Source organism: Cibotium barometz, chromosome 34 (assembly GCF_041138505.1).
Source record: "Cibotium barometz isolate CiBa-2024 chromosome 34, ASM4113850v1, whole genome shotgun sequence".
Lineage (NCBI taxonomy): Eukaryota > Viridiplantae > Streptophyta > Polypodiopsida > Cyatheales > Cibotiaceae > Cibotium > Cibotium barometz.
In genome coordinates, this window is record NC_141079.1 from 33946305 (window position 1) to 33974128 (window position 27824).

General features: G+C 46.2%; 1 protein-coding gene across 18 annotated transcripts in view; it reads left to right on the top strand.

The window, feature by feature from the left end:
• Positions 1 to 27824, top strand: part of LOC147618948 (uncharacterized) — a 222548-nt gene that overhangs the window by 53158 nt on the left and 141566 nt on the right. For 17 of the 18 annotated variants that reach the window (XM_086774131.1, XM_086774139.1, XM_086774128.1 and 14 more), the window contains one exon: positions 5630 to 5677. The exons of the other annotated variant lie outside the window; for it this stretch is intronic. In XM_086774131.1, coding sequence (XP_086630257.1) covers positions 5630 to 5677 — 48 coding nt within the window. The remainder of the gene's footprint in view (positions 1 to 5629; positions 5678 to 27824) is intronic. 18 annotated transcript variants of the gene reach the window in all.

The following is a 27824-nucleotide window of genomic DNA, read 5'->3' on the forward strand; positions in this document are numbered from 1 at the left end:
GGAAAGTTGTCCATTACAACTATGATCATGCTTAATGTGGGTTTTACGTGGGGTGTGCTCTAGTGGTATGGGACAACGGAGTGTATTCCCGTGTAGGATCTCTTGGGACTTCGTGAGTTTCTTGTCTCCCCCATGCCACCTAGTGGCTATCCGGATATAACGTGAAGGGTTTCATGGTAAAACTTGGTATGATTTTTCATGGTAAAACTTGGCTACAGATTACATCATTTACTCATGCGTGGAGGGAGATTGAGGAGATGTAGCATGGAGGATATCATCCCAGATACTAGGTTTAATCCAGTGAGGATTGTGGGTCGTTCGGGGAAGCATTGGTTCATTGACCCTTCTCCTCAGCTAGTGACTCATGGCTCTTGGTGTCTGTGGTTATATGGTGGCGATCCTATCAGATATCTTCAGTGGGATCCAGGAGAGTGGGAGTGGATTGATGCCTTTGATCCATTGAAATGCCTTCCCTTTTTCAGTTTCATAGTCCGGAATGCCAGGCTTCTCCTCACTCGACAGATGCATAGGATCCCTACTCTCAAGCCTCATTGGTAGAGCTATGATATTTATCCAGTGATACAATATAGATATTGGCATTCATACAGAAGCAGCCATATCTCTCATTTCTTTTGGTTATTCTTACACGGTGGTCTCCCCACCAATTAGTGGAGATCGGTTTTCGGTGTAGCACCTACCTGCCGAGATGTGCGGCAGAGTCTGAGACTGTACATCATTGTTTATGGGGATGCAACATTGCAGAACATATTTGAGGTTCTATAGCCGCACTTATGGGCAAATTGAGTGGCGCGCCATGCATGTGACTTGGGGGGCAGCTGCTTGGCTTTCCCAGTTTGGTTCGCAGCTTTTCTACAAGGGCAGTGATACAGACTTTGCTATTTTCATTCGTAGAGGTATTGTTCGGCATGGTTTATTGCAGGATGTCCCTCACTTTGATTATACACTCCCTAGAAAAAGGATTGACACCAGTTGGGAGATTGTTGCCAGTATTACAGCATGGCAGATCTGGAGAGCTACATGCACGGAGGCTATTGAGGGTGTCTAGATTTTTGGGTCTCAGTGCATTAGTACTATATGGGGTGATATCATACATACTCTTATGTCTACTTGGGCTCGTATTAAGGGGTCCTCTCGTTCTGCGCAAGCAAAGCGCGTTATATTTATGCAGGAGTGGAACCATGCCATTTTCTTTTTCCTCCAGTCCCAAAGGTCTCTCATGGCATCATGATGCTCCTTAGTGGTTGAAATCACCTTACATATTGGGGTGATTCTATTCTTTTCCGGGTTATAGCTGTGACTGTTGTATGTCTTTTTCATACTTGATAGAAGTCTCTTTCTTGAAAAAAAAAAAAGTTTGGTATGATCTCATCACCTTTTAAAAAGAACTGTCAACTCTTGTGGAAAAGTAAGAGCATGCAACAAATCAGATTCCATCACAATTCGGCAAAGACCTCAAAAAATTAAAGATTATTAATTAGGGCTTTCCCAAACAAGCGTCACAACTTAGGGTGTGTAAAGTCAAGACTATTTATAAGCTTTTCTGATTTATTGATAAGCTTTTAGCCATTACTAGCCCTAGTCTATTAATTATAAGCTCTTCGCCAATCTAGAGTTCATCCTACTAGCCCGCGTGTGAACCCTCCAGGTCCCCATGCCCTAGCTAAGCCCTTGACACTAATCTTGGGTTATAACCCAAACCCTAATCCTGGGTTATGACACATCCCTAGGCCCAAGTTGACCTAACCCGGTCGGAACATAATATTCCAACCTAGTGTCATCTCGAGAGCAAAGCCTCTCTACTAGATTGCCTAGATTGCAACAAAATGAGAATCAATAGCGAATTTGACGAGGGGGGCCACATACTGAAACCTCTCTCTCCTCAATGGGTGCTTGAGGTTGGGTCACCTGCCTCTTCGAAGTAGATTTATATACTAATTTATTTAAAAATTTTCTATCTTCCAGTGAACCCATTTGAATTAGCTTTCATTGATATTCAACACTCCACTCCAACATGATAATCAAGTTTTTCTTTCCCGCAATCTACTTCCACTCTTTAAGTCCCATTGAAGTACATCAGAAACTTTTTAGGAAAAGAAAATGGAATCACTTTCAAATCAAATAGGTGAGATGGTGGCCTTTTGGGACACCAGCACAGAGCTCGTCCCTCGATTGACCATTGAATAGTTGGAGGGAATCAACATAGATGAGTAGTCCTCCAACAATAAGGGTGACCACCGTGAGGATAGAACACAACCCTTGGAGAGAGCCTCATGGGAGAGATTCGCGCTCTCCTTCTATGGAGAGATTGTTGTTGGACAGAGGATGACTTCTAGAGGAGGCCTAACTATTTATCTTACTCCTAGCATTATTGCAAAAGCGGGCATGGATGTATCTTTGCATGATTGGATAGGTTTCTATGTGGATGATTGGGGGCTGGTGGATAGGGGAGGCACCATTGCTATCATGCCTCGCACTACCAAGTCATATCTTTGCATGATTGGATAGGTTCTATGTGGATGATTCGGGGCTAGTGGATAGGGGAGGAACCGTTGCTATCATGCCTCGCACTACCAAGCCTGGTTGTTTCGTGCCATAGGGAGTCGAGGACTTGGATGGCGACCCCCCGTGTCCATATCCCTAACTCTCTATATCTACATGCCAAGATTTCAAATAAGGTCAGAGAGATTTGGAGGTCATGTGATGATCCCGACCCTTGGTAAGAGTTGCATTGGCCCTAGAGAGGACCAGCTAGTATTATCAATAGTGTTGCTTTGGCCAGGAAACAAGAAGCCCTGGACAAGGAGAGAGCTATCATGCACACGATTGTTGCACTTCAAAGGGAGCGGAGCACGGTGAGCATTCATCGTCTCCTTAGATCACAAACCTCTTGGCTACAATTAGAGAAGAGATGCAGATGGCCATGGATAGGCGGGCTGAGTTCTAATTACATGCTGATGAGGCCTTTTGGTTATAGATGGGTGGCAGATGCAACAAACAATTCTCAGCACATGGGCCTACTCATAGTAGGGAATGTGTGAGTGTAAGCCTAGTGGGGCGTGCCGTGACAGACTCAACCACGTGTCCAAGAGATAGAGATATAGAGATATAGAGAAATGAAATGAAATGATATATTAACGTCTCTAAGAGGCCATAATGGCCTATGAGACCAAAACTGAGAGTACATCTGAAGTTGGTGTCTCATCAAAGAGAACAACTAAATGAGACTAAAAAGTACAATAAACTGATTGTCTTACAGTTATAAGAACAGAATTGTAAGATTCCGAGATGATACTGAGTAGAAAATACTGGAAAATGTATATCAGGTAGATCCATGTATGTTGATCAGTTGAAGTGTTGCCCTCTCCTTAGATCAAGTATCTCCGCCATGGGGTTGTCTAGAATGGAGAGGTCGTTGAAGCGAGGTAGGTGCCTCCGATGCCGAGCGAGGTACAATCCCAACCATCTCTAATCCTCAAACTCCATTACCCTGCGTAACGGCCCAAAACCCTCTCGGAAGAGGTGATATCTCCCTCGGATTTCACAATAGACTGTACATCCGCAAAAAAAGTGCTCCTCTGTCTCTAGCATGCTTAATGAGAGATCTAGAGAAATTGGGTGTTGAGGGTTGTATGCTTCTTGTGTGAGCTTAGTAATCCTTAACACTAATCATTTTAAAAGGCTTATTAGCGTTTGAGAAAGAGGAGAATCTCTGATTTTGAAGTTATCATTGTTCTTAAGAGTGAATTTGTGAGGCATACATTGGGATAGAGAGGTGAAATTTGAAATTTATTCATCTTCGAGGCTCAATGGAGTGAAGATACTAAAGTTAGGTGTGAACATCTTCTTGTTGGAAGCTCAAAATGCTGAACTTGAAGTGGTGAGCAACTACAAAGTTTCTACATCAACACCCAAGAGTCTACATCAACTCTAGTGCAAGCAATGAGGGCAGAATAAGAGGGTTAACAAGTACTTATGCTCATATCAATACCTAATGGTGATTATCCATGGCATTAGTAGAAAAGCGTGAACTCAAAACACATAGCAAGGTGTTCTGGTTTGGTCAAAATCCTACAAAGAATGCATTGAGTCACAAGGGTAGAGGCATGCAGAGGTAGAAGCTCATGTATGCAAGAGGTGTGAGAGAGCTCATGAGCATTGGACTTCATTAGTGTCACTAATGAAGGCACTAATCCAAAGATAACACTAAGCAAAGTCTGCACAGAAATACTGTGGCCTGGTTTCGCACTTGGTGTGCAAACCTACATCAAATCATAACATTTCAAGCACATGGGGATCCTCAACAGGTCAGGGTGAATCCCGCCAGCATGGTAATTAGACGATTTCAATGTGTTCAAGCCGGATTAATCGTGGAATAAGAGTTGCCTGCAGAAACAACACCTCAGAGCTTTGGCAGGCTCAAATCCGATGAGATAATGGTAAGGATGAGCATTGATGCTGCGAAAACATGGTGGGGAGAAGGGCATGCACCTACAGTACGAAAAAGGGGCTGAAAATCACTGCTCAGTGCTATCTACTGATTTTGGGCAGATTTGCAGGGTTGAGAAAGTCAACACATACTTTTGGCCACTCTAAAATTAGAGTTTTATGTTTGAAGGCTTTTAGACTTTATATTTGGATGATGGGGTTAATGCAACTAAGAGGTTGGTGCACGTGCCTATGTAAGAAGGTCTTACTTTCAACGCAAGTGCGGTTCTGATTTGAAAATTCAAGCAAGAACTCCCCTTGCGAGGCATAGTAAAATACTTTTTTAATACCAGTTGTGCATGATGGCAGGTGCAAATACAAAATTTTAACGTTCCCCTGATCCCGAATGCCTCTGGGGCTGGAGAAAGCAGATGCTTCTTTGCAGAAATCATGATCTAGCTTTCACCATATTGCTACGCTTTTGATTTGACATTATTAAAATGCACCTTAGAATTCCAATTTTTCACTTTAGCAATTTTACTTCATTGTAGAAAAATGGTTTTGTCTGGATAAGACACCTTGTACACCACCATAGACAAGACTGTGGCACCAATATATCCAATTGGATATATTAAAATGTACATTAGATGTCCAATTTTTCACTTTAGCAATTTTACTCATTGCAGAAAAATGTTTTTTTTGTGGTTAAGAGACCTTGATAAACAACCATGGACAAGACTGTGGCACCAATATATCCAATTGGAGATCAATTATCATTACACAGTAACTCTTCCTCATTTAGGTAATGCAGAAGAAACTTGGCTCATGTGTAGATAGACATACATTGTGTGTCACTGTGGGAGCATTGCCATGTATGCCCTATGAAAGCTGATAAGATGTTACAGATTTCAGACTAGTGGAAGGTTTCAACCTTTCTGTTGCCTTGGCCTCAGTACCACTGCATGGTTCATGCCTGTTTATTGCAAGGGGGACCTTTAATGCGCAATATAATTTTTTACGAGATTTTATTCAAGCAGTTGCAGTTTTCTCTTGCATCAGACCAAGTGTTTGTAATCTCTTCCCATGATGATGTCGTTGGTAGACTACATGTCTTGATATAGGATGCTGTTGAAGAACTATTTATGTTGTATCTCAATACTTTTTCAATTGTATTTATTACCAGGAAGACAGGATGAAATTATCCCTTGATCAGAAAAGTAGAAAGCTCCAGGTATAAATTGGTTTCCGGCAAAATTATCATGTAAACATTTCAAACCCAAACCAGTTTTTATTAGGATTGCATGAATGTACATGTACACTACATATATGTATATGTGTATGCATATGTTTGTGTTTATGTGTATGTATAGACACACATGTGCATGCATGTATGCGTGTGCACTTGTGTGTGGTCGCTCGTTGAACTGTTGGTCTGCTCGCGTGGTGTGTGTAGGAACACTGCGGTGAGACTGTTGTGAGGCCGGACCTGTCTGCCATTTTTGCACAGGGAACTGTCTGCCGTTTTCACCAAGCGTCCTCTGTGCCGTTTTCACTCAGCGACCTGTCTGCCTTTTTCGCTAGGCAACCTGTTCTGCCTTTTTTTGCTTCCGTCCTGTGTGCCTTGCGCTCGTGCGCGTGCGCACGCACATGTGCATGCTGCACTTTCGCCTGTTCCTTCTGTGGTTGTCTGTTTCTGTGATTTGGCTGTTGCTTGTGCAGCACACTGGGTCATCGCCCCTATGTTCCTCTTCTGCAGCTGATCTCTTCCCGTTTTCTGCCTTGCTTCTGCACAGCCTCGTGTGTGTGCATGTTAGAGTGTAGATGTGTTCGTGTGTGTCAGTGTAAGCACTGAGAGTTTGTCAGAGTGTGGGATTCTCTATTTTTTCATCAAAATCATGGGTGATTCTAGCAATCAGGTTTACTCTTGTCGTGAAGTAGAACACAGGAATAAACAGCTATGTACAGACAAATCGGTCAATACAGATGTGGCTTTTTCTCGTGGAGCAGTTTGCTTATGATGCACTTGTTGAAGATTTTGCGGATAACAGAAAGCAGTGGTAACATCCGGTGCCTGAGCATCACTATGACATTCCTGTGCCTTGATTGTCACCCCTCTCAAGCGTTTTTCTGAAAATGCAGTGGTGAATTTCTTTCCTAGGAAAATGCCTCAGGCTCAAGAAGTAGCGCAATGGTTGAAATCAGTTTTGCAAGGGGGTTTTGTTGATGGGGTGTACTGGGCCTCTCGTGGTTTTTTTGAAGTGCTTCTCTCAAATAGCATACATCGTACTATCCTTTGGAAATGTCGCCGCTGATGTATGGCACACAAGTTGGTGCATGTATTGCCCTGGTCACCTAATAAGTACTATCACAATGTGATAAAGCATAATGCCTAGTGTGGGTGGAAGTGTTTGCACTTCTTGCAAGAATTCAAGGCTCATCTGCCAGGCATTGCAACATCGTTGGGTTAAGTTATATTCCTGACCCACAGGAAATGGAAATCGTTTTTGTATTTTGTGGGACACTTATAAACCCACTATCCCTCACATTTCTATTGGGGTGAGCAGACCTGGAATTGGGCCTTTAGCTATTCGTTGTAGAAAATATTATGAGCTTAATTGGGGCGTGTTTGCTAGTGCTTGTTTCCAATGTCGTAAATTTGGGCACATGGCTTCCAATGTCCATCTGTAATACACCAACCCCCTCCAGAAGCTGTATCCCCACCTCAGAAACAGGAAATTGTGCAACTTGTAAACAAGGTGGTTAACATAAGAGCTGGTGTTAAGATGTAGGAAAAGTTAAAGGGTAGCCCTCGATGTTTAATGGAACAGTTGTTCAGCACCACTTGCTGTCCCTCAAGTGCTCATGTCCAATCCTGATTTTTGGCCAGTGATTTGCCCCTCCAAGAGGCCCTGATCTTGCCCTCCAACAGGCCACTAAAAGCACTTCTCATCAAGCCCTGAGAAAAAGCGACTTTTCCAACCAAGAAAGCACAAAAAGCAGCATTCTTCTTCCTCGCCCTCACCCGCCTCTTCCTCCCCTCGCCCCCTTTTTCCTTTAGCAGCATTCTTTCATTTGGTTTCGAGTCGGCGGCCCATCGTCGATTGGCTTTATGGCGTCTGCCAGAGCCAATCTTTCGTCACCCCCACAGGCTGGGAGAATCATCAATTTTTCACAAGACGAGCTCACCTCTCTTCAGCATGACATTGACATTGAGGTCCAAACCACCCTTATTGCGAGGGTTTATGGCTCCCACCCCTCTCGCTCATAGGCTCGTGAATGGCTTCTAGCAACTCTCCCTTCAAAGCTGATTGTGCACTTCCAGGATACTCGTTTGCTTGGTCGAGGCTTCTTCCAGGTGGACTTTCATTCTCCGGAAGCTACTTCTCAGGTGTTGGCTGGTAAGCCCTTCCATCTTGGCCCTAGGAAGATTTTCTTCTTTCAGTACCAAGTGGGCTTTGATCCAATGGCGGAGGATCAGTCCCTTACCCCGGTCTCAATGTGGTCCCCTACTCTTCCTCGGTTTTATTGGAAGTTCTTAGCTTCCATAGGGGCATCCTTTGGCTAGGTTTTAGAGGTACCAGTCCTTCCGAGCTCTCCCGCCTCAGCTTTCGTGGCTGTTTTACCGCCACTTTTGATTGTGTGCCCCAAGATTGGGGCTGAGATCACATCAACTCTCCATGAGATTTGGGACACAGGTTCTATGCCGCCTTCTCTCACTGAGGGGCTTATCTTCCTTATCCCTAAGAGTGGGGATAAGACATTGATTGGTCAATGGAGACCTATTGGGACCGACTGCATATAAGATTCTTGCTAAGGCAGTGAGCATTAGATTGCAGCATATATTGCAGGATGTGATTCAGGATACTCAAAATGGATTCTAATACGGAAGGAGCATCTTTGATAACATTTTCTGGCTTTCCCCCCCCCCCCCCCCCCCCCCCCCCCCGCCCCCGCCCCCCCCTCCCCAAAAAAAGGAGACTTCTATTAAGTATGAAAAAATTTTACAAAATGGAGATTTTACACCAAGAAAGGTGGAGATCTCAACCAATCGGGAGCCCTGTGCTGCCAATAGTGTCCCGAATGAGAGGACGTGAAAAAGATACCAATGTCCCACTCTCTCATAAACTGGCTGCGCTTCCTCTCCGCAGCCCTCGAAGATCCCCTGGATTCTGGCCCAAGTAGCCATGATGGTGTGAATAATATCACTCCAAATTCTGCAAAGACACTGAGAAACAAGAACGGGAGTACCCTCAATAGCAAAACATAGTCCTCAAAGAGCTCAATGTCACGGGCAAGAAGCATGACCCTGGGGACATTATCCGCCGAGGCAGTGACCACCTGGGCAGAAGATGTCGGCAAGGCGTGAAGGGGGGCACTTGAAGAACAAGCCCGAAAGCAGACCCGATGGCCTCTAACATAGGCCAATATGCGCGCGGGAGACCTGGAAATCTGAGAGTAATCGAGAAACGGTTCCGGTCTTCCTCAACAGGGTCAAAATAGCTGGAGTAGGGAAGAAAGAATATCTTCCTCAGCCCCAATGGCAAAGCACTGCCCTTCAAAAACCTTTGAGGCTGTGTCCTCAGAATCAAAATCCACTTGCAAGAAACCTCTTCCAAGCAACCTGACATCTCGAAAGTGTAGAGCGAGGTCGGAGGGTAGAGCTGCCAGGACCCAATCCCGAGCCTGGAGACGTGACGGGTGAGATCCAAAGATTCTGGCAATGAGGGTCGTTTTGGAGTCTTTCTCTATTTCGGCGTAGAGGACCGCGAGCTCGGCTTCGGAGAAAACAATGGTTCACCCGGCCGAGGGAGAATGATTAGCCATGATGCTAATCGAAGAAAAAGCTTGACTTGAACCTGGATGATGAGCAATCCGAACCAAGGGGAAGAGGAAGGCGACGAGGCAAAGGAGGGAGGAAAAAGAAATAGCAAAAAATGGAAGAAAGGGGGAGAGGCTGGACACAAAGGCTAAGAGGGGGCGGGGGAGGGGCAGCACAGCAGCGCTGCGTTGAGGGAAGAGGCGGAGGAAGGAGGGGAGGCGATTATAGGCGAAATGGGCGGGCAAAGGCAAGGAGGGGAGGCGGAGGAGGAAGGGGGGCGAAGCAGTAGGCAGCGATGGAGGAGAGAGGGGCGCAGCAATGGAAGAAGGAAGCGATAGGAAGGAACGAGGAAGAAGGAGGGGGCAGCGACGATGAGGGAGGAAGCGAAGGCAGAGAGGAAGGGAACGAGCGATAGGAAGGGAACGAGCCAGGCAGCAATGGAGGAAGAGGGGCGCAGCGAAGGAGGAATGAGGGGCGCAGCGAAGGAGGAAGGAAGCGATTCAGGTTCGGGGAGCTTGCCGGTCGTATGTCGAGGCAAGTTTTATGTTATCCTTCTTGCACAACATATTTGAGGTTCTATAGCCCAACTTATGGGCAAATTGAGTGGCCGTGCCATGCATGTGACTTTGGGGGTAGTTGCTTGGCTTTCCCAGTTTTGTCTGCAGCTTTTCTACAAGGGCAGTGATACAGACTTTGCTGTTTTCATTCGTAGAGGTATTGCCCGACATTGTTTATCACAGGATATCCCTCACTTTGATTATACACTCCCTAGAAAGAGAATTGACACCAGTTGGGAGATTGTTGCCAGTATTACAGCATGGCAGATCTGGAGAGCTACATGCACGGAGGCTAATTGAGGGTGTCCAGATTTTTGGGTCTCAGTGCATTAGTACTAGATGGGGTTATATATCCATACTCTCAAGGCTACTTGGGCTCGTATTCAGGGGTCCTCTTGTTCTGCACAGGCAAAGTGCGTTGTATTTATGCGGGAGTGGGACCATGGCATTTTCTTTTCCTCTAGTCCCAGAGGTCTCTCATGGCATGCCAGTGGTTGAAATCACCTTACATATTGGGGTCATTCTATTCTATTCCGCCTTATAGCATATTGTTGTATGCTTTTTTTATACTTAATAGAAGTCTCTTTCCTTAAAAAAAAAAGCAGCTTTTGCAGACTGTTTGCTTTTCAAAACCAAGCCAAAATCAGTCCATGCTGTCCCACAACATTGGTCCACCCTTGGACACCCTTGTCCATCGAGTCAAATGCTGGTCAACCCTCGGTCAAAGTGCGGTCAAACTTGGTCAACCCCTAGTCAAAATTGGTCAAACATGCATGCCTTGGCATGTTCTCATGCCCCAAGTTGTTCCAAACCACATGCATGCCATTACCTTGATGTAGTCAACCTTTCCATACACTTTGATCCTGATTCGCCTTGACTTCGTCAAACTCAGCTTTTTGGTCAAAAAAGCCCTTCCTTTTGACTTTTACCCACTCGAATGCTCATGGCTGATCTATACATGCCAACACAAGCCTTCACTGTGCATCTTCATGTGTCTTTGATGCATGTGAATCCTCTTTGCTTTTTCCAAAGAGAAATTGATTCTTTTCTTTGGCTCGTCTTCTCCCGTCATGTTTGCATGCAGACGACCATGAGCTTTCCCCCTCGAGAAAGTTGATGTGGTCCAGGAAACAAGACCTTGAAACCGGCCCTTCAATATCACTGATGGGCAGCAAAAAATAACTTCACCACACATAAGCACTTTAAACAACTGAAACTTGAAGAGAGAGAAAGGGATGGAACTAGAGCGCTCCTACACAAGACATTGCATTGGCCCCAAAACCATTGGCGCCCCTTTCAGTATTTCTTTACTTGCTCAAATCTGAGTACAAAGTACAACTTGTAGAATCCTCCACAACAGGATCCCTTGTAGTTTTCACCCAAGTCTTCCACATGAGTGCTTAGCAAGCCTTACCCCATGTCTCCTTCATCACAAGAGCCCTTCTCAAACCCTTAACCCTTGATCTTTGTCTTCAAAAGCCTTCAAGCTAAGTGCTCGAGGTCCTTGCACACACTCAAGGCTCGAGACTCGCTAGCCGGCACCTCTCATGGTGCCCTTGCTCTCTTGCAAGTCTACCTTGGATATGTCCCGCGATCCAAGTCCTACCATTTGCTAGCCAAGGCACTCTTCATAGCACCCTTTCTCTCTCGCAAGCCTGGCTTGGATCTGTCCCACAATGCCCCATACATTTGCTTTTAGAAAGCAACCGTAAAGCAACTTTATTGACTTTGTATGCAAAAAGTCATCCTCCTAAAAATCTCTGAAACCACTTTGAATTTGAAGATGCTGTAAGAAACAAAGTTTCTCCTTTCAAAGAGAATCTTCTCGTTGTCGCGAATAGATCGTCACTCTGACAATATTGAAAATTAGGGTTTGGGTTTCCATTGAGGCAAAACATTCACTGCGGTGACATGGCATGTAATTCAAGATGCTGGTGGTGACCACAGCATGGATGTGAATTAGCTTTCTTTTACTTTTTCTGATAGAGATGTCAATGATTCCAGTAAAGTGTGTGACTTATAATTTTGAGGGCCTCTGTGATCCAAATAAATGGAGGCAATTTTTGGCACTATGTGCATAGAATGAAGCTTGATATGTTGTGTATCTAAGAACATAAGCAACATGATTTTGGTGGCCAGTGTGGGCAGTGTGCTAGTTATGATATATTTTAACACAGGAACCAGTAGTTATTCTGGGTTGCTTTCTTTGTAAGGTATGAGTTGCAGGTGGTGCTTCAATTCAATGATCTCATGGGAGATGGATGGTTATGCGATGCATGTTGCAGAGAGAAGTATATTAGCTTGCAGGAGTTGATGCTTCTCAATTTTGTCTTCTGCGAGACAAAGTTTGTGGTGAACTTTTGCCTCCTTTCCTTGGCTCACACATGCTTTTGTGTGTGGGGATTTCAGTAACTCCCCCAGAGATGAAGACAACACTTCTCATTCATCTCATATGCCGATGAATGAACGACATGAATGGTAGAAATTCATCCTTCAGATGGATGCTAGTGATATGTGGTTGGCCAATATCGTACATGTACCTGGATTTACTTTCAAACATAATGTTGACAGTGGCACATCCATGGTACATGCTAAATGCTCGGTAGTATGATGCATTCACATGCAAGCTACGGGTGGATTATGCTGCCCGACTGTCTGATCATGTACCTTTATGGATGGGCTTGTTTTCAAATGCTTGTCCATGAACCTCCATTGGAGCATCAACAATGCTTTTTGATTGTTAACAACAACTGTCTTACACAGAGCATACTGCAGGCAATGGTGAAAGTTGCTATTGCGCCACTTTGGGGTCAACTGTTAGAAGATCTGGATGTAGTTTGGTATCGCTTTGCTCATCGCATGCAAACTGTCGTTGTAGACTATGGTAGATGGTACATGGGAGAACAAAGGCAAAGGGTGGATGATACAAAAAAACAGTACAATCATTGACTGAACTTAGCCATTGTCATGCATTATCAAATGTCCAGTAGATGGTATTGTGTGCGGCCAAACCTGCATCACTCTGGGTGAGCAAAGGAAGATACATAAATGGTAGATAAGGGCACGCCATAAACAAATAATGGACAAAGGTTGCTCTTCCAAAGCCTTCTTCGACAATCTACATGCGGATAGACGAAGGCAGAAGATTTCCTCTCTTTTGGATTCTTTTGACCTTGGAGATCTTCCCTTGCACCAGTTACAAGTGTTCTTTGATTGCTTTTAAATTTTACCTGTCTCATAGTTGGACAGCTAGGCTTGTAACTTACCTCATGTTTTTGTATTTTGATTGTGGGTTTTGGCCTCCACTTGGAGGTTTCCCACTAGTAATATAACGTATTACAAAAAAAAAAGTGTGTATAGTGAGCGACAGAAACTCTCTACAGTGTGTGCTTCAATATGGACTCTTCTGTGGATCAGTTGGTTTCAGACCAGAATGTAAATATCAAGGTTTATCATCATGCTCACAAGAATGATGAGCACAGGAACAAGTTTCTTTGTACTGAACTTGGCAAATCTCTCCAAGACTTATCCCCGGAGCAACGTTTTGGTCATGATATGCTGCTTGATGACTTTGGTATCCTCCTCCTACAAGAAGTTCTTAGAAAATGCTGTAGTGGTTTTTTTCCCAGGTAAAATGCCTCTTGCAAATGAGGCGGCACACAATGGATAAAATGAGCGTTGCAAGGAAATGTAGTTGATGGTGTGTACTGGGCTGCCAAAGGATTTTATGCGGTTTATGCGGTTCTTTTTAAAGAACCTAAACACAGGGTAGCTTTGTTGGTGAAATCGCCCGTCATGTTTGGCACTCAGTTGGTTCATGTATTGCCATGGTGACTACGAAAGTGTCATTAAGCATAAATGCCCGGTGTGGGTCACGATGAAGCATTTTCCAAAGCGTTTCCGTGAACATTCGCCTATGTTGGCTGCTTCATTGGTTCTAGTAGTACTAGTAGTACTATTAGCACTAGTAGTAGTACTAGCAGCACTGCTAGAATGTTAGCTTAGACCATATAATAAAATGCATCATCAGCAACAACCACGGCACAAATCACGCAAGCTACTTGAAAATTTCTCTTTTGGGATGTTGTCTTCTCGCTTATCAAGTTTGACTGGGCTATGCTCTTCGACATGAGTCCCCACTCCAGGACTGGCTATGCTCTTCGACATGAGTCCCCACTCCAGGACTGCGTTCCCGATCATGCTGAGGTTTATGGCAGAAGCCTACTTGGGAATACTCATTCCCTGTTGAAACAGTCACCAAGGCAAACGACTAGTGTAGCTTGCTGATCGAGTAATCGTACTAATGCGTATATACCGAATCACCTAACCAATTAAATGATTAACGTGATACTTGCATATGGGCTCTCAAAATTGGATGTCTTTCCTTTTTCCGTATCCATTGTAACCTTTGAATATGTTTCCTCTGCAATGTAGGCACGACAATATGGTCAAATGGATCAACTCCCTAAACCCTAAACAATTATAGAGCTTTGATATGAGGAAGAAGACATACCACCTATGGTCCTAGGCACGAACAAGGGATGCATAGCACGTCATCCAACTCTTTGAGCACAGCTAGGGTGCATTCATGCATTCGATCTCTTGCATAGTTGTGCATATGAGGAAGAAGACATACCACCTATGGTCCTAGGCATGAACAAGGGATGCATAACATGTCATCCAACTCTCTGAGCACAGCTAGGGTGCATGCATGCATTCGATCTCTCGCATAGTTGTGCATAAGAAAACAAGTGATATACATGATTACATGGAGCATAGAAATGTTAAGCTCCTCATCTTCAGAGCATACCCACACCCTATGGAGATGTAACCACAAAAATGAAAGGCATTTCAGAGGTCTGCACCTTCGGTGGCTTTGGCACAAAGAAGGTTCCCTCGTTTCTATCAATGATGTGCTCGATTGGAGTCCTCTGACTCATGATCTCCTCAACCACTGCTGCTTTACCAGCTACTTTATCCTGCCAAAAAGCCAAAAGAGAGTTAAAAAAACATGTAAACCCCCACCTGTAATTCTGAAACATTCAGTTCAAAGCTGGTTATGTCTCCTAGAATTGAAGCCATTTTATTGCCATTACACATGTTGAAACTTCATTTTCCAGCTTCTACACCCTATCTGGATCGATGGCAGGTCCCTCGTGCAATTTCAACTCAGATTCTGCTTGCTTCTCCTTGAGGTTGTTCACTGCACCCACAACTCTAAATTTTTAGTGTAGAGTGACTTCCTTGCATTTTCCAAGTCACTTGTTGTGGTTTCCATATCTGCAGCCAAGCTTAGCTTCTCGTGTGTAAATTCCAGCACGTCTGTCACGTGCACGCCCGTGCCATGGCTAACCCTCTGCATAACAGTCTTAATCCCTGATTAAGCTTCAGTTAAGACAGCATTTAGGTCACCAACATCATCTTCATCAGTACAGAAATAACATCAGTAGCATCAGCATCAACATCAACATCATCATCAGTAGCATCAGCATCAACATCAACATCCTCATCATCATCAGCCACATCATTAACATCATCGTCATCACCATAAGGGGTTTGGATGACCTGTCGGCAGCCATCAGCACTCAGTCGGCAGCCAGCAGGAAGTGTAGACAGCAGGCGGCTAGTATCATTGTGAAGGGAGGAAAATACAGGCAAAGCATTGAGCACAGTATTTATTAGAATTATCTCATTACTATTCATGTCCAGAGCTGGCTGACAGCAGCATATGCTGGCCGACCAGCAACCTCAGCATATATAAAGGCATCAAGACATCATGTCATCAAGTCATTCAGTAGCTTGATCATTCCATCATTCTCAGTCATCAGTGGGAGTCATGTAGGGCCAGAGGTCACACCTATGGGGCTGACCAAGGGTCTCAGCCATGTGCATATATTGAGCCTTTTTGTACCATATAAATACAAGAAAGACCTAACACCAATCTCTCTCTTCTCTCTCCTCTATCTTTTTCTTTCCTGGAAAAAGATCCTTCAATTAGTTAAAGGAAAAACAGCCACAAAGGGCTAAGTACAACCACGAATGGCTAAATACAAACTCGCCTCATATGAGGGCGGGAGACAAGTGATCATAAGGGCAAGACATGCTTCTCCTCCGGCTGGCCGCTCTGTGAGGAGAAGGCTATCTCATAAAGGGGGGGGGGGGGGGGGGGGGGGGGGGGGAAACCACACAGGTGGTTTGTAATGCCAAATGGGGTCACCGCCTCTCTTGGAGGAAAGGGCCAGGCCTCCAAAGTCTCAAGAAGGCTTCCCACCGCTTCCGCATGCGGTTAGAACCTCCCTGTAACTTCCCCCACTGACCGCGGAGGGTGTGAATGATATCAAGCCATATGCTCCTGATGGTCTCAGCCGGCGGAGTGTGGGTACCCTTGATGGCGTCATTGCATCTAGCACGCCAAATGTGCGAGGCTTTGATGCTACTGCAAATCTCCCATCTTTGGCATGATCCTGGCCGCTAGTCACTTATAGGAGGGGCTGTGACTGAGAGACCATTCCTCCCCCATCCTCGTCATAAGCCCTGATCGCTCGAGTCTCTGTGGCCCAAGCGACAATGCCCCAAGTGATGATCCGGGTTGATGCCTTGTCCAAAGCGAAGATGCGGAGAATCCGTTGCCAAATCTACTAAGCCTTTGGGCAATCCCAAAGGCAATGTTGCTAAGACTCCTGATGGTGGCTGCACCGCGGACAAGCTGCTGACTGGCCTCCAACTGCGAGCCAAGTACCGACCGCCAAACTCTTGTGTGCCATCAGCCAAAGAAAGTGTGTGATCTTTCTAGGCCGAAAGCTGTCCCAAAGCCTCTTCGAGAAGTCTGAAAGGAAGCGCTGTGATAGGTCATGTGATTGCCAATGTGCTGCAGTTGCAGGTCTGCCATCTTTCTTAGGCATCTAGATCTTGTAGCCTAGCTGCGCTATATATGCAAAGAAGGGGGCATCTAGAGTCTCCTCTCGATCTGTAGGATCATGCCAAGTCCACTCTCCTGGGTCCCACTGTAGCCGCGTGAGAGGGCGGCACTCCCAAATCCAAAGCTGCCATAGTCTCTCCTTGGCCACCTTGGTTGGTGCTGGATCTATGTGCCATTCACGTGCCCCCGAAAACTCATCACCCTCGCCCTTTGCAAGGTGCAGCCTCTGAAATCCTCCAAGGGAAGCTTTGATCTCTCTAGTCTGCCTTGGGAACCCATAGAAAAAGTGAGCAGACCACTTTCCTCATTTGCTTCATGGACTGCCACGAGGATATCGTGTTTGGTAAACACTCCTAGCCACACTGGGGGGGCCTATTCGGGTTTGGAATAGGCATCAGTCACTCCTGAGAGATAGCTGAGTCAATGTTGATGTTGAGCCTATCTCGATCCCCGGATCCTTGACAAGCTTCTCTCTTGCTCCTCCAGGGGTAACTTCTGGTGTGCAATCCAATCTCCAAGAGACCTGGTTGGTCCCATGCTCAAGGTTCCCCAAGATACATGCGATCGGGCCCTTAACATGTGGCCACCACTAAGTAAACGGATTAGGGGGTTCTAGTATCTGGGACACTTATTAGAGTGTGGATGAACTGAGGAAGGCTCATTTACAAAATTGGAAGTGTGTAGAAGGTGCAAGGTGCATTTGCATTGGAAGTGTGTAGAAGGTGCATTTGCATTGAGCAAATATGTCAGACAACCCAATACAGATTGTGGGTGAGAAGTTGGATAGAGAGAACTTCCAGGCATGGAAGTATAGGATTAAAAGCTTTCTGAAAGGAAAAGGATTTTGGAATCTTGTTATAGGTGCGGAGCCAGAGCCGGATCTACCTCGACAACCTACACAACAACAAGTCGTAGCTCATAAACAATGGTCATCAGAGAGGGCATACAAAGTTTTGCATTACTTGTCTATATGTATCTCGGATGCTCCATCAATCTTATCTAAAATGTCATCAATACGCGGGATTGGGAATCTATTCTTGATGGTAAGCTTATTTAAAGCTCTATAGTCCACACACATGCGGAATGACCCGTCTTTCTTTTGAACAAGAAGCACGGGAGAGCAATAAGATGAGGAACTTGGCTGAACCAAACCTCTCTCTAAAAGCTCATTTACCTACTTCATGATCTCTTCTTGTTGTGCGGCACTCACACGGTATGCGGGTTTGTTAGGTGGAGAACTGCCTGGCACAAGATCTTTGCGATGATCCTCGGGCCTTTGGGGAGGTAATTCACCTCGCAATGCATCAGCAAAACAATCGTTGAATGCATGAAGAAAATTCAGCCTATCGTAAGTCATAGCATCCACATTTTGATGACTTGGTACAATGCTATCACGAACAAAAACCAAGTACGCAGAACAAAGGCTATCGAAGCCGCTCTTTTGAGGCAATTGGTACTATGTGTCTGAGGGTTGGCCTAAGATGATCCGAAGCCCGAAGTAAACTGGCTGTAAATCTGTCCTCAAAAGCTGGGCTAAAACCACGGGCTCGCATCTTTGTGAAGATCCCTCGGGATCCACTCGAAAGCCTCAACTGGTCTCCAAGTCGGGGCGGGTGCTGAACCTACCCAAAAACCACACGACTTGTGCCAGTTGATGTACGCTCCTAATACGCGGCAGAAAATCTCAATCGCTTCTGCGAATCTCTAGAGATTCCCAACACCTCCTGAAAGGAAGGCTACTGTGTCATCTGCAAACTGTGAATCCAGCAACTCCTCCTACGTATGGAGGGGGATACGCAATCCCTAGAGCCCGGTCTCCTGGGCAGAGAGAAAACTGCTCATGGCCTCGGCAATGAAAAGAAAGAGGTAAGGTGCCAGTGGATAACCCTGCCGAACCGAGCGGGAGAGGGGAAATCTGTCGCCTCGGGCCCCCTCAATGAGGACCTGGCTATGCGAGGCTGAGTAGAGTCTGGAAACCCATGAATCCAGTCCTTGGGAAATCCCATCCGACTCATCGTGCCCTCTAGGAATCTCCAATCCACCCTATCATATGCTTTCTCGAAATCTAGGAGAAGCACAATGAGGTCTTGCTGCCGCATCCTGGTCGAAGCTGTCGCCTCCCAGAAGGTAAAAATGTTGTCCAGGATGCTCCTATCTTGAACAAAGCGAGTATGAGTGTCATGGATCAAGTGTGGGAGAAAAGGCTGAAGTCTCCTGCTGATGGCCTTGGCCAATATCTTATAGGCTGTCCCAAGGAGAGTGATGGGTCTCCACTGCCGGATCTCCAATGTGTCACCGCCTTGCTTGGAAATCAAGCCCTTTGAGAGCCTCTTTGGCATGGCACCTGTAATCATAATCTCATTGAAGCCAGCTTGAAGGCCACCTTCCAGGAGGTCCCAATGGTGAAGAAAGGAGGAGACTGGAAGCCCGTCTGCCCTGGGAAGTGCCGTCAATGCCTTCGCCAACTCCTTAGCAGTAAATGGTGTCAATAAAAATGACTAAAGAGAAGGGGGAACCACCTCTCTTGTATGCCACCACACCCTCTCATGTGCGTCCGCCACTTGTGAAGATGCCGGGGCACCAGTGGGAAGTGCCGTCAATGCCTCCGTCAACTCCTTAGCAGTAAATGGTGTCAATAAAAATGACCAAAGAGAAGGGGGAACCACCTCCCTTGTATGCCACCAGACCCTCTCGTGTGCGTCTGCCACTCGTGAAGATGCTGGGGCACCAGTGAGGAGGGATCGAAAAAGTCTGTGGCGATGGCTCTCACCAGGGGGGAGATCTGACACAATAGCTCCATCCTGGCCATGTTACCTGCAAATACCATCTCTCCTTCTGTGGGGTCTAGCTATCTCAAAGAAATCCCCTGTGACTCTGTCGCCTGCCTGTGTCCAGAAAGAGGCCCTAGCATGATACCTGTACTCCACCCTCCTCTCCTCTATGGATCTAATCTTTGTACGAGCGGCGGCTAGTTGACTCTCGATCCACTGGCTATTCGGGGACCTCTCCTGAAGTCGCTGTAAAGAGGGAAGATGACTCCTCAAACTCCTCTCTTGCTCCTGGAAACCCTCTAATCTGTACAGGGCTGCCTCCTGTAAGAAACTGATGATCTCCCCTAAGCCCGCATCCAATGTGTGCACAGCAGAACCTGAAAAAATCTGATCTCGCCCAAATCTGCTCTATCCTGTTGCATATCTCAGGGTCCTGAATGAGGCTATCCGGAATCCTGGAGCTCACATGCTTGTCATGCCTCCAGGGGTCCTCTAAGGACAAAATAATAGGGGCGTGATCAGAAAAGGAAGTACCTGCCAAAATACCAATCATACCCCCTCGATTGCAAGTCCACTCATCAACATAAAACCTGTCAAGTCTAGAGAGGTTGGGACCAGTGCTCCCCCTATCTGATCTCGAGAAGCAGAGGCTCCCAGGGCTATGCCCAAACTCTGGAAGATGCCATGGGTCTTGCCCCTTGACTGCAAGAATCATCTCCTCCCAGGCTGAGTACTCTGCTCTTGAAATTGTGGCCGTGCCACCTCCAAGCGTGTCCTCTGTTGCCTCTATCATGTTTTAGTCACTACCCAAGCACCAAAAATCAGCCTGAGGGAGGGCCTGCTGTACTGAGCTCCAGAAGAGGGCTCTACCTGTCGCAGCGTTCGGAGCATAAATGTTGAGGAAGCCAACGCTATCCTCTCCAATAGTAATAATAATCCACTGTGCCCGTCCGGGACAATGACTCTTGAGCCAGTCATGGCTGGCAACAGCTACCCACTGACAGAAATACACACCCCTCCCTACGTCCCTGAGGGCTTGAACGATGGGGACCAGAAAGTATGACTTCTGCTTGGAAGAATCTTCCCGCATCTACAGGTGCGTCCCTCTGAGAGATGATGCTCCTGGAGGAAAAGAATGTCTATGGGTCCCTTCACTATGGCCCTCTAAAGCTTGCCTTGTAGGACGCCTTGTCTCTAAAAGCACCAAGGCCCTGTCTATGGGTCCCTTCACTATGGCCCTCTAAAGCTTGCCTCGTAGGACGCCTTGTCTCTAAAAGCACCGAGGCCCCCCTAAACCTTGAATGTTGCATGAAACAATCCGCATATCAATCTCGGTGTGATGCGGCACTAGCGGAACTGCCCTCCACTCGAAGAGTCTTGGGCGAGGGTTTTGACGGGCAATAATCACAATTTGTGTGGGGGCGAAGGCGCGCTAGGTGGGCACTAATCTTGTTTTCCATGTGACGCCACTCTGTACGAGCACGCGCATATGCATGCTCTGGATTCCATTGATCACAGTATAGGTATTTGTAAGAGGGGGGAAGAGGTACCGCAAGAGAGGTATGCATGAACACAAAGCGTAGCACCTCCAGACTCCATACTACCATCTCTCCGTCCTGGCCTCTGGCGAGGTATAGAAATTTAATGCGATACTGACTCCCGCGAGGCCACATAGATATGGAGAGATGGAATCCCAGGTGCCCTCGCGAGGGCCGAGGCAGCAGTGGGGGGGACTCTCACTCTCCCGATGGCACCACCAATCACTGGGAGAAGAGGAAGGTACTCCTTTCTAAGGCATGGGAAGCAAACTATCACTGAGAAGCTCGAAACGCTAGCCAATGCGTGAGACGTAGGACTGCCCACTGAGCAAAGAAGACTTGCGCCGTATGCAGTGCAAGGGGACTTAGCTGCATGACTCAGTTTGACGCCGATGCCGAGTCGAACTCCACCTGGTAGTATCCACGCCCCAGAGGGTGAATATCGATGATCTTTGTAGCTTCGCCAATGAGGCTGGCCTGAAAAGGATCACTCAGTTGTTCGTGCACAGGGTGGCTACTAACAATTTTGCAGACCAGAGTGAAGGCCTCAAGTGAGGCAACAATCGTGGCAGGAACCTGAAGATCTGCTTTGGAGAAGGAAATGCAAGCAACGGCGGCTTCGGTTGGGATGACGGAGCGGATGCCATGGAGTTCTCTTGAGGGTGAAGACCAGAATGAACCGAAGCTTGCCGAATAAATTAGAAACCCCTAAAGCCTGGAAACAATAACCTGCGTGGGAGGAGAGGGAGGGGAGGGCCGAGGAAAATGAAGAGAGAAAAAAAAGAAAAGAAAAAAAAGAAAAAGAAAAAAGAAAGGAAAAAAAAGAAAAAGAAAAAAACAGAACAGCGAGGAGGGGAAGGGGAGCGGGAGGAGGCCAAAGAGCGAAACAAATAAAGGGGAGGATTGAGCTGGGGGGGGGGGGGGGGGGGGGGTGTAAAGGTGGCAAAAGCCCTACGAAAAGGGGGCTGGAGGGACGGAAGAGCAAAGATAGGGGGGGGAAGAGGGGGCGGGGGCGCACGGAGGGCTGAGGGGAAAATGTAGGTGCCGCTATAGCGAGAGTCTCTCTCCTCTATCTTAATCATGTATAATCAACGTCTTGTTCTTAATTAGGCTTAGGACAGTAGATCAGTACAACAAGGCTTCTGCGCATGCAACATTGGTATCAAAGCATTTAGGCTCAGCCCACTAAGCATAGTCCCAAGGAAGGTGCACAGATCCAGCAGAAGAATGTAGTAGGGTAGCAGATGGAGTGGTCTACAACAGGCAAAGCTAGAGGAAGCATTCCCTGAGGGTATGTATGCATAACTAGAACATCATTAAGCTATTAGATCAATTTCAAAGTCCTAGCAACATGCATGATTAGTTCCGGAAGGTGACCCGCCCCTATGTTAAGGATAAGGGAAAAGCAGTGGAATAGATGCTCAATTCTTTATCAAGACTTGCAAAGGGAGATCAGGAGTGAAAGTGTTGAGACAAAAATATCACTTAAAGTCAAAGTCAGTTTAAGTAGAAGGTCAAAGTCAGTAGTCCAAGGAGGAAGGATGACAGATTGTCCACCCCGTCATCAAGTTTAGCCTGATTAAGAACCAGATAAACATGATTAAGACAGAGAGAGAAGAGAGAGAGAGAGAGAGTGTGTCAAGCTTTTCTTGTATTTATATGGTACAAAAAGGTGGCTGAATATATGTACATGGCTGAGTTCCTTGGTCAGCCCCATAGGGGTGACCTCTGGCCCTACATGACTCCTACTAATGACTGAGAAGGATAGAATGATCAAACTCCTGAATGACTTGATGAAATGTTGTCTTGATGCCTTAATAAAGGTAATTTGTCGTCCTTGACTGCTGAAGATGGAAACCGTTTTATGATTCTTTGGGAGACAACTAGGCCTATTGTTCCCTCGGTCTCTATTGGAATAAAATGTACTGATATTAGCCCTATGGGTTTGTCTCAGAGATGGATCAGGGGAGTTTCATGCATGTATTGTGATGCCCGAAGTAGTGTGCTCGCTTGCGGTGATAGAGGAGGGCGGTTTCAGATTTCTTGTTGAGTACGACAGGGTTGCAAAGGCCATGAGCATCTTCCTCCACTCCACTGCTGGTATTTCTGAATTGAGGTTGCCTCTTCGTAGTCAAGAGGAGCTGGTTGACTTTGAGTTAGCTGATGACACAACCGTGTTCTTGGAGGCCTCACACATATGCTTATGTTCCTTCTGGGTGGCACTGGAAGAGTTTTGTTTGGCAGTAGGGGCACTCATTGATTGGCACAAATCTTTTGGTTTTCACAACGTATTTGGGGTTCTATAGCCCAACTTATGGGCAAATTGAGTGGCTGCGCCATGTATGTTACTTGGGGGTAGTTGCTTGGCTTCCCTAGTCAGGTCCGTAGCTTTTCTACGAGGGTAGTGATATAGACATTGCTATTTTCATTCGTAGAGGTATTGCCCAGCATGGTTTGTTGCAGGATGTCCCTCACTCACCTTATACACCCCCCAGACAAAGGATTGATACCAGTTTGGAGATTGTTGCGAGTATTACAGCATGGCAGATCTAGAGAGCTAGATGCTTAGAGGCTATTGAGGGCCTTCAGATTTTTGAGTCTTAGTGCATTAGCATTGTATGGGGTGATATCATCCATGATCCATACTGTTGTTGCATAAAGGAAATAGTGATGCATCTTCTTTGGTCTTGTCCAGAGACCAAAAGTTTCCTTCGGCAAATTTTTTTTCTCTTTCGAGAAAGAGACTTCTATTTATTAAGTATGAAAAAGGCATACAACAATCACAATTGTAAGCCAGGAAAGAATAGAATCAAGCTCAGATTCCCAAGGTATTCCTTCTCTAGATTTTTTTTTTGGCTTTTTCGCAGGTGGCCTTCTGGATGGGATCATGCATCCCCCTTTCTAATTTGGACTAGATATTAGGCTTTACACACAATATGGCATGCAAGAAATCAGTTGGTTTTTCATGCCCTAAGGAATGCATGCTATCACTACTTTCGTCAATCCTTGCATCCATCTTTGTTTGACAACATCCATCTGCATCATATTGAATGACCATTTGGCTTTGTTTTTTCACTTTTTTTTTTTCAGAAAGGAGACTTCTAGTAAGTATGAAAAAATTTTACAAAATGGAGATTTCACACCAAGAAAGGTGGAGATCTCAACCAATTAGGAGCCCTGTGCTGCCAATAGGGTCCCGAATGAGAGGACGTGAAAAAGATACCAATGTCCCACTCTCTCATAAACTGGCCGCGCTTCCTCTCTAGCCCTTGAAGATCCTTGGATTCTGGCCCAGGTAGCCATGATGGTGTGAATAATATCACTCCAAATCTTGCAAAGACACTGAGAAACAAGAACGGGAGTACCCTCAATAGCCTCGGTGCATCTAGCCTTCCAGATATTCCAGGCTGAGATGCTCGCAATAATCTCCCAAGAACTGTCTAACCTTTGTGCCGGAGGGACAAAGTGTGAAAGTGGCAAATGCTGAAGACAACACTGCCGAGCAACTCCTTGCCTAACCATAATGGCCAAGCTCTTGTTAGTCCCCTCGAATCTCAGCTGTGGCCTAGACTGTGTCAACCAAATAATAGAACCAAAAGAAATGATAGCATCCCTCTTAATCCTACCAAAGAGAGGTGCAATCGCAGACCAAACTCTATGTGCTTCCTTGCATTCCCATAAACAATGGTAAACTGACTCCGAAACTCCTGCACATCTAGGGCATGCTAGGCAAGCACCAGTAACTGACCTCTACTGATTGGTGGCCAGACCACCATGAAGAGAAACCCAGATAAAGGAGAAAATCTGTAGCTTCCTATAAGAATGCCACAATCTCCACCAAAAAACCCTCTAAATGTTAGTCAAAATGCCGTAAGATTTCCAATGGGGTCTAAGAGTAGGGACACTCTGAATGTGTCCCAAGATAAGATGTCTGGCATTCCGCACCGTATAACTGAAAAAAGGCATGCTTTTCAAGGGGTTACAAGCATCCTTTCAAGGGGAAGGGGGGGGGGGGTCGGGGTCAACAAAGACGTGCTTCCCTAACCTCCCAACAACTTCCTCCGCTGAGCGCGGGGGGGTGTGCACCAAAAAACTCCTCAGGCAGTCCAAGGCCCGTAGGAGGGACCTAACCAGAGGGGATGAAGGGGAGCAGTGAACTACATCCGAGAAACTAAAGCGTGAGCTAAGAGTCCAATCACCTCTGCGAACATCATGATCTGCTGCATGAGAAAGTCCTTCCACGGCTCAGAGCCTGGAAGAAAGCCCCTAACAACCAGCTTACACAGCAAAGCCTTACATTGCACCTCAGAGTCAATGATATTCAATCCCCCTTCCTGCTTAGGCCTGATAATGGTTTCCCAAGCAACTCTAGCCTTGGTGTGTGCATTTCCATCAAGCCCTGACCAAAGAAAGTTCCGAATAAGGCGACGAAGCTGTCCAATGTAGCCCTTATGAAAAATCCAGCACGAAGCGATAAACCAAGTCGTGGCTAGCAAAACTTGGTTAACCACCAAAGCTCTAGAGGCCAAATCGAGCTTCCTCCTACTCCAGTGATGAAGTTTGCTTTTAATGCTTAAGAGCACTGGAGCAAACTGTTGTGCAGGGGAGATGTCAACACCCATCTGACAACCAAGGTATCTAGCAGAGCATCCTCTCTCAATCCAAGTAAAACCAACATCTGTACGCCAATCTGCAAGAGGAGAATCACTGATCCAGAAACCAACTGACTTATGCCAATTGATAGTAGCTCTTGGTGCCAAACAAAAGGCTTCCAAGGCTGTCCGGAAAGGACATAAACAAGCATGTGAAGCTTCAAGGAACAACGCCGTGTCATCAGCTAACTCAGAGTCCAATAACTCTTCCTCCGTACATAAAGGCAGCCTGAGACCCACAACACCAGGGGCAGACCGAAGAAACTTGCTCATAGCCTCAGCTACAATGAGGTACAGTAAAGGGGCGAGGGGACAACCCTGCCTCTCTGAACGGGAAATCTGAAAACGCTCACCACGCCCCCACAGGCTAAAACAGTGCTATGAGCCTCCCTGAATAGGCAAGACACACCTCTGATCCAATTTTGGGAAAACCCCATGTGTGCCATAGTGCCCTCCAAAAAACCCCAATCCACTTTGTCCTAAGCTTTTTCAAAACCAAGCAAAAGAATGGCAAGAGGCTGCTGACTAGCCTTTGCCCACTCGACAGCTTCCGAGAAAATAAACTCCTTTCTTGGAGGAACCCATTCTGGGTATCATGGATAGTCCTTTGGAGAATCAGCTGTAGCCTTATACTCAAGGCTTTAGCTAAGATTTTATATGCAGAACCAAGGAGGGTGATGGGCCTCCATTGCTTGATGTCAGTCTTGTCCCCACTCTTGGGATAAGGTGAATCAATCCCTCCGTGAGGTATGGAGGCATCATACCTGACACTAACATTTCCTGAAGGGCAACAGTGATAGCATCTCCAATATGATCCCAAAAAAGAATAAAGAAGGTGGGAGAAAGACCATCATCCCCGGGGCATGAACCACTGGAAAGAGCATGCAGAGCGTGAAAGAATTCATCCTTCGAGAAAGGGGCATCCAGGGAAGAACACATAGCATCTGTAATGAGCCTGGGCATGCACTCCCAAACTTTTTGCCATGCCACATCTCTTTGAGGGGAGGGCACCTCTGCAGTCAACAAAGACTGATAAAATTATGAAGCAATATCCCTCACCTTATCAGGCTCAATCTGAATCTCACCCTGTGAATCCTGCAAGTACCTCACAGAGTCCCTGCTATGGGAAGGCCGGTGTGTTGAAAAAAACTCTTTGTTGCATCTGCCACCCATCTGAGTCCGAAAGGCCTCGTTCGCATGAAAGGCGAACTCAGCCCTCCTGTCCATGGCCAACTGCAACTCTGCTCTAACTGTGGTCAAGAGGTCTGTAATCCAAGTCACATGTGGATGCTTTTCATGTTCCCTCTGAAGAGCAGCAATCCTACGCCTAATAGCTCTATCCTTGTCCAAAGCCTCGTGCTTCTTAGACAAGGGAATGCTATGATAATGATGGTTGGTCCTCTCAAGAGCTAGCGCAATATTATGACGAGGATCAGGACCGTCACAAGATCTCCATATCTCTCTGATCTCAAGGGAAATGTCAGCATCTAGATAAAGAGAGTCAGGGATATGGATATGGGGAGAGGCCGAGCGAGCCCCAGGTTCCCTGAGACACAAAACGACGGGGCAATGATCGGATTTGGTGGTGCCAGGCATAATAGCAATGGTGCCTCCTTTGTCCAAGGACCAATCATCCACATAAAACCTGTCCAGACGTGCAAAGATGCTCTCATCCCCGCTCCTGCGGTTATGCCAAGAGAAAGATAAGGAATTTGGCCCCGCTCCTGTGGTTATGCCAAGAGAAAGATAAGGAATTTGGCCTTCTCTGGAAGTCATCCTCAGTCCAGCAATCCCTTCCAAAAAAGGAAAGTGTGAACCTCTCCCATGAGGCTGGCTCCAAAGGGTGTAAACCCCCTTCGCGTCCACCCTTCTTGTCAGAAGGTTGCTCAACCATATTAAAATCCCCTCCCACTATCCAATGATCAACATGGGGAACGACATTTGTAATGGTGTCCCAAAAGGCCACCCTTTCACGTCTCACGTTAGGTGCATAGATATTCAAGATTCCCAATTTTTGACCCTCATGCATGATCAAGATCCACTGCGCTCTAGCAGGGTAGATAACACCGTGCCCAATAACATGAGGTATAATAGATGCTTCCACTGAAATACAAACACCCCC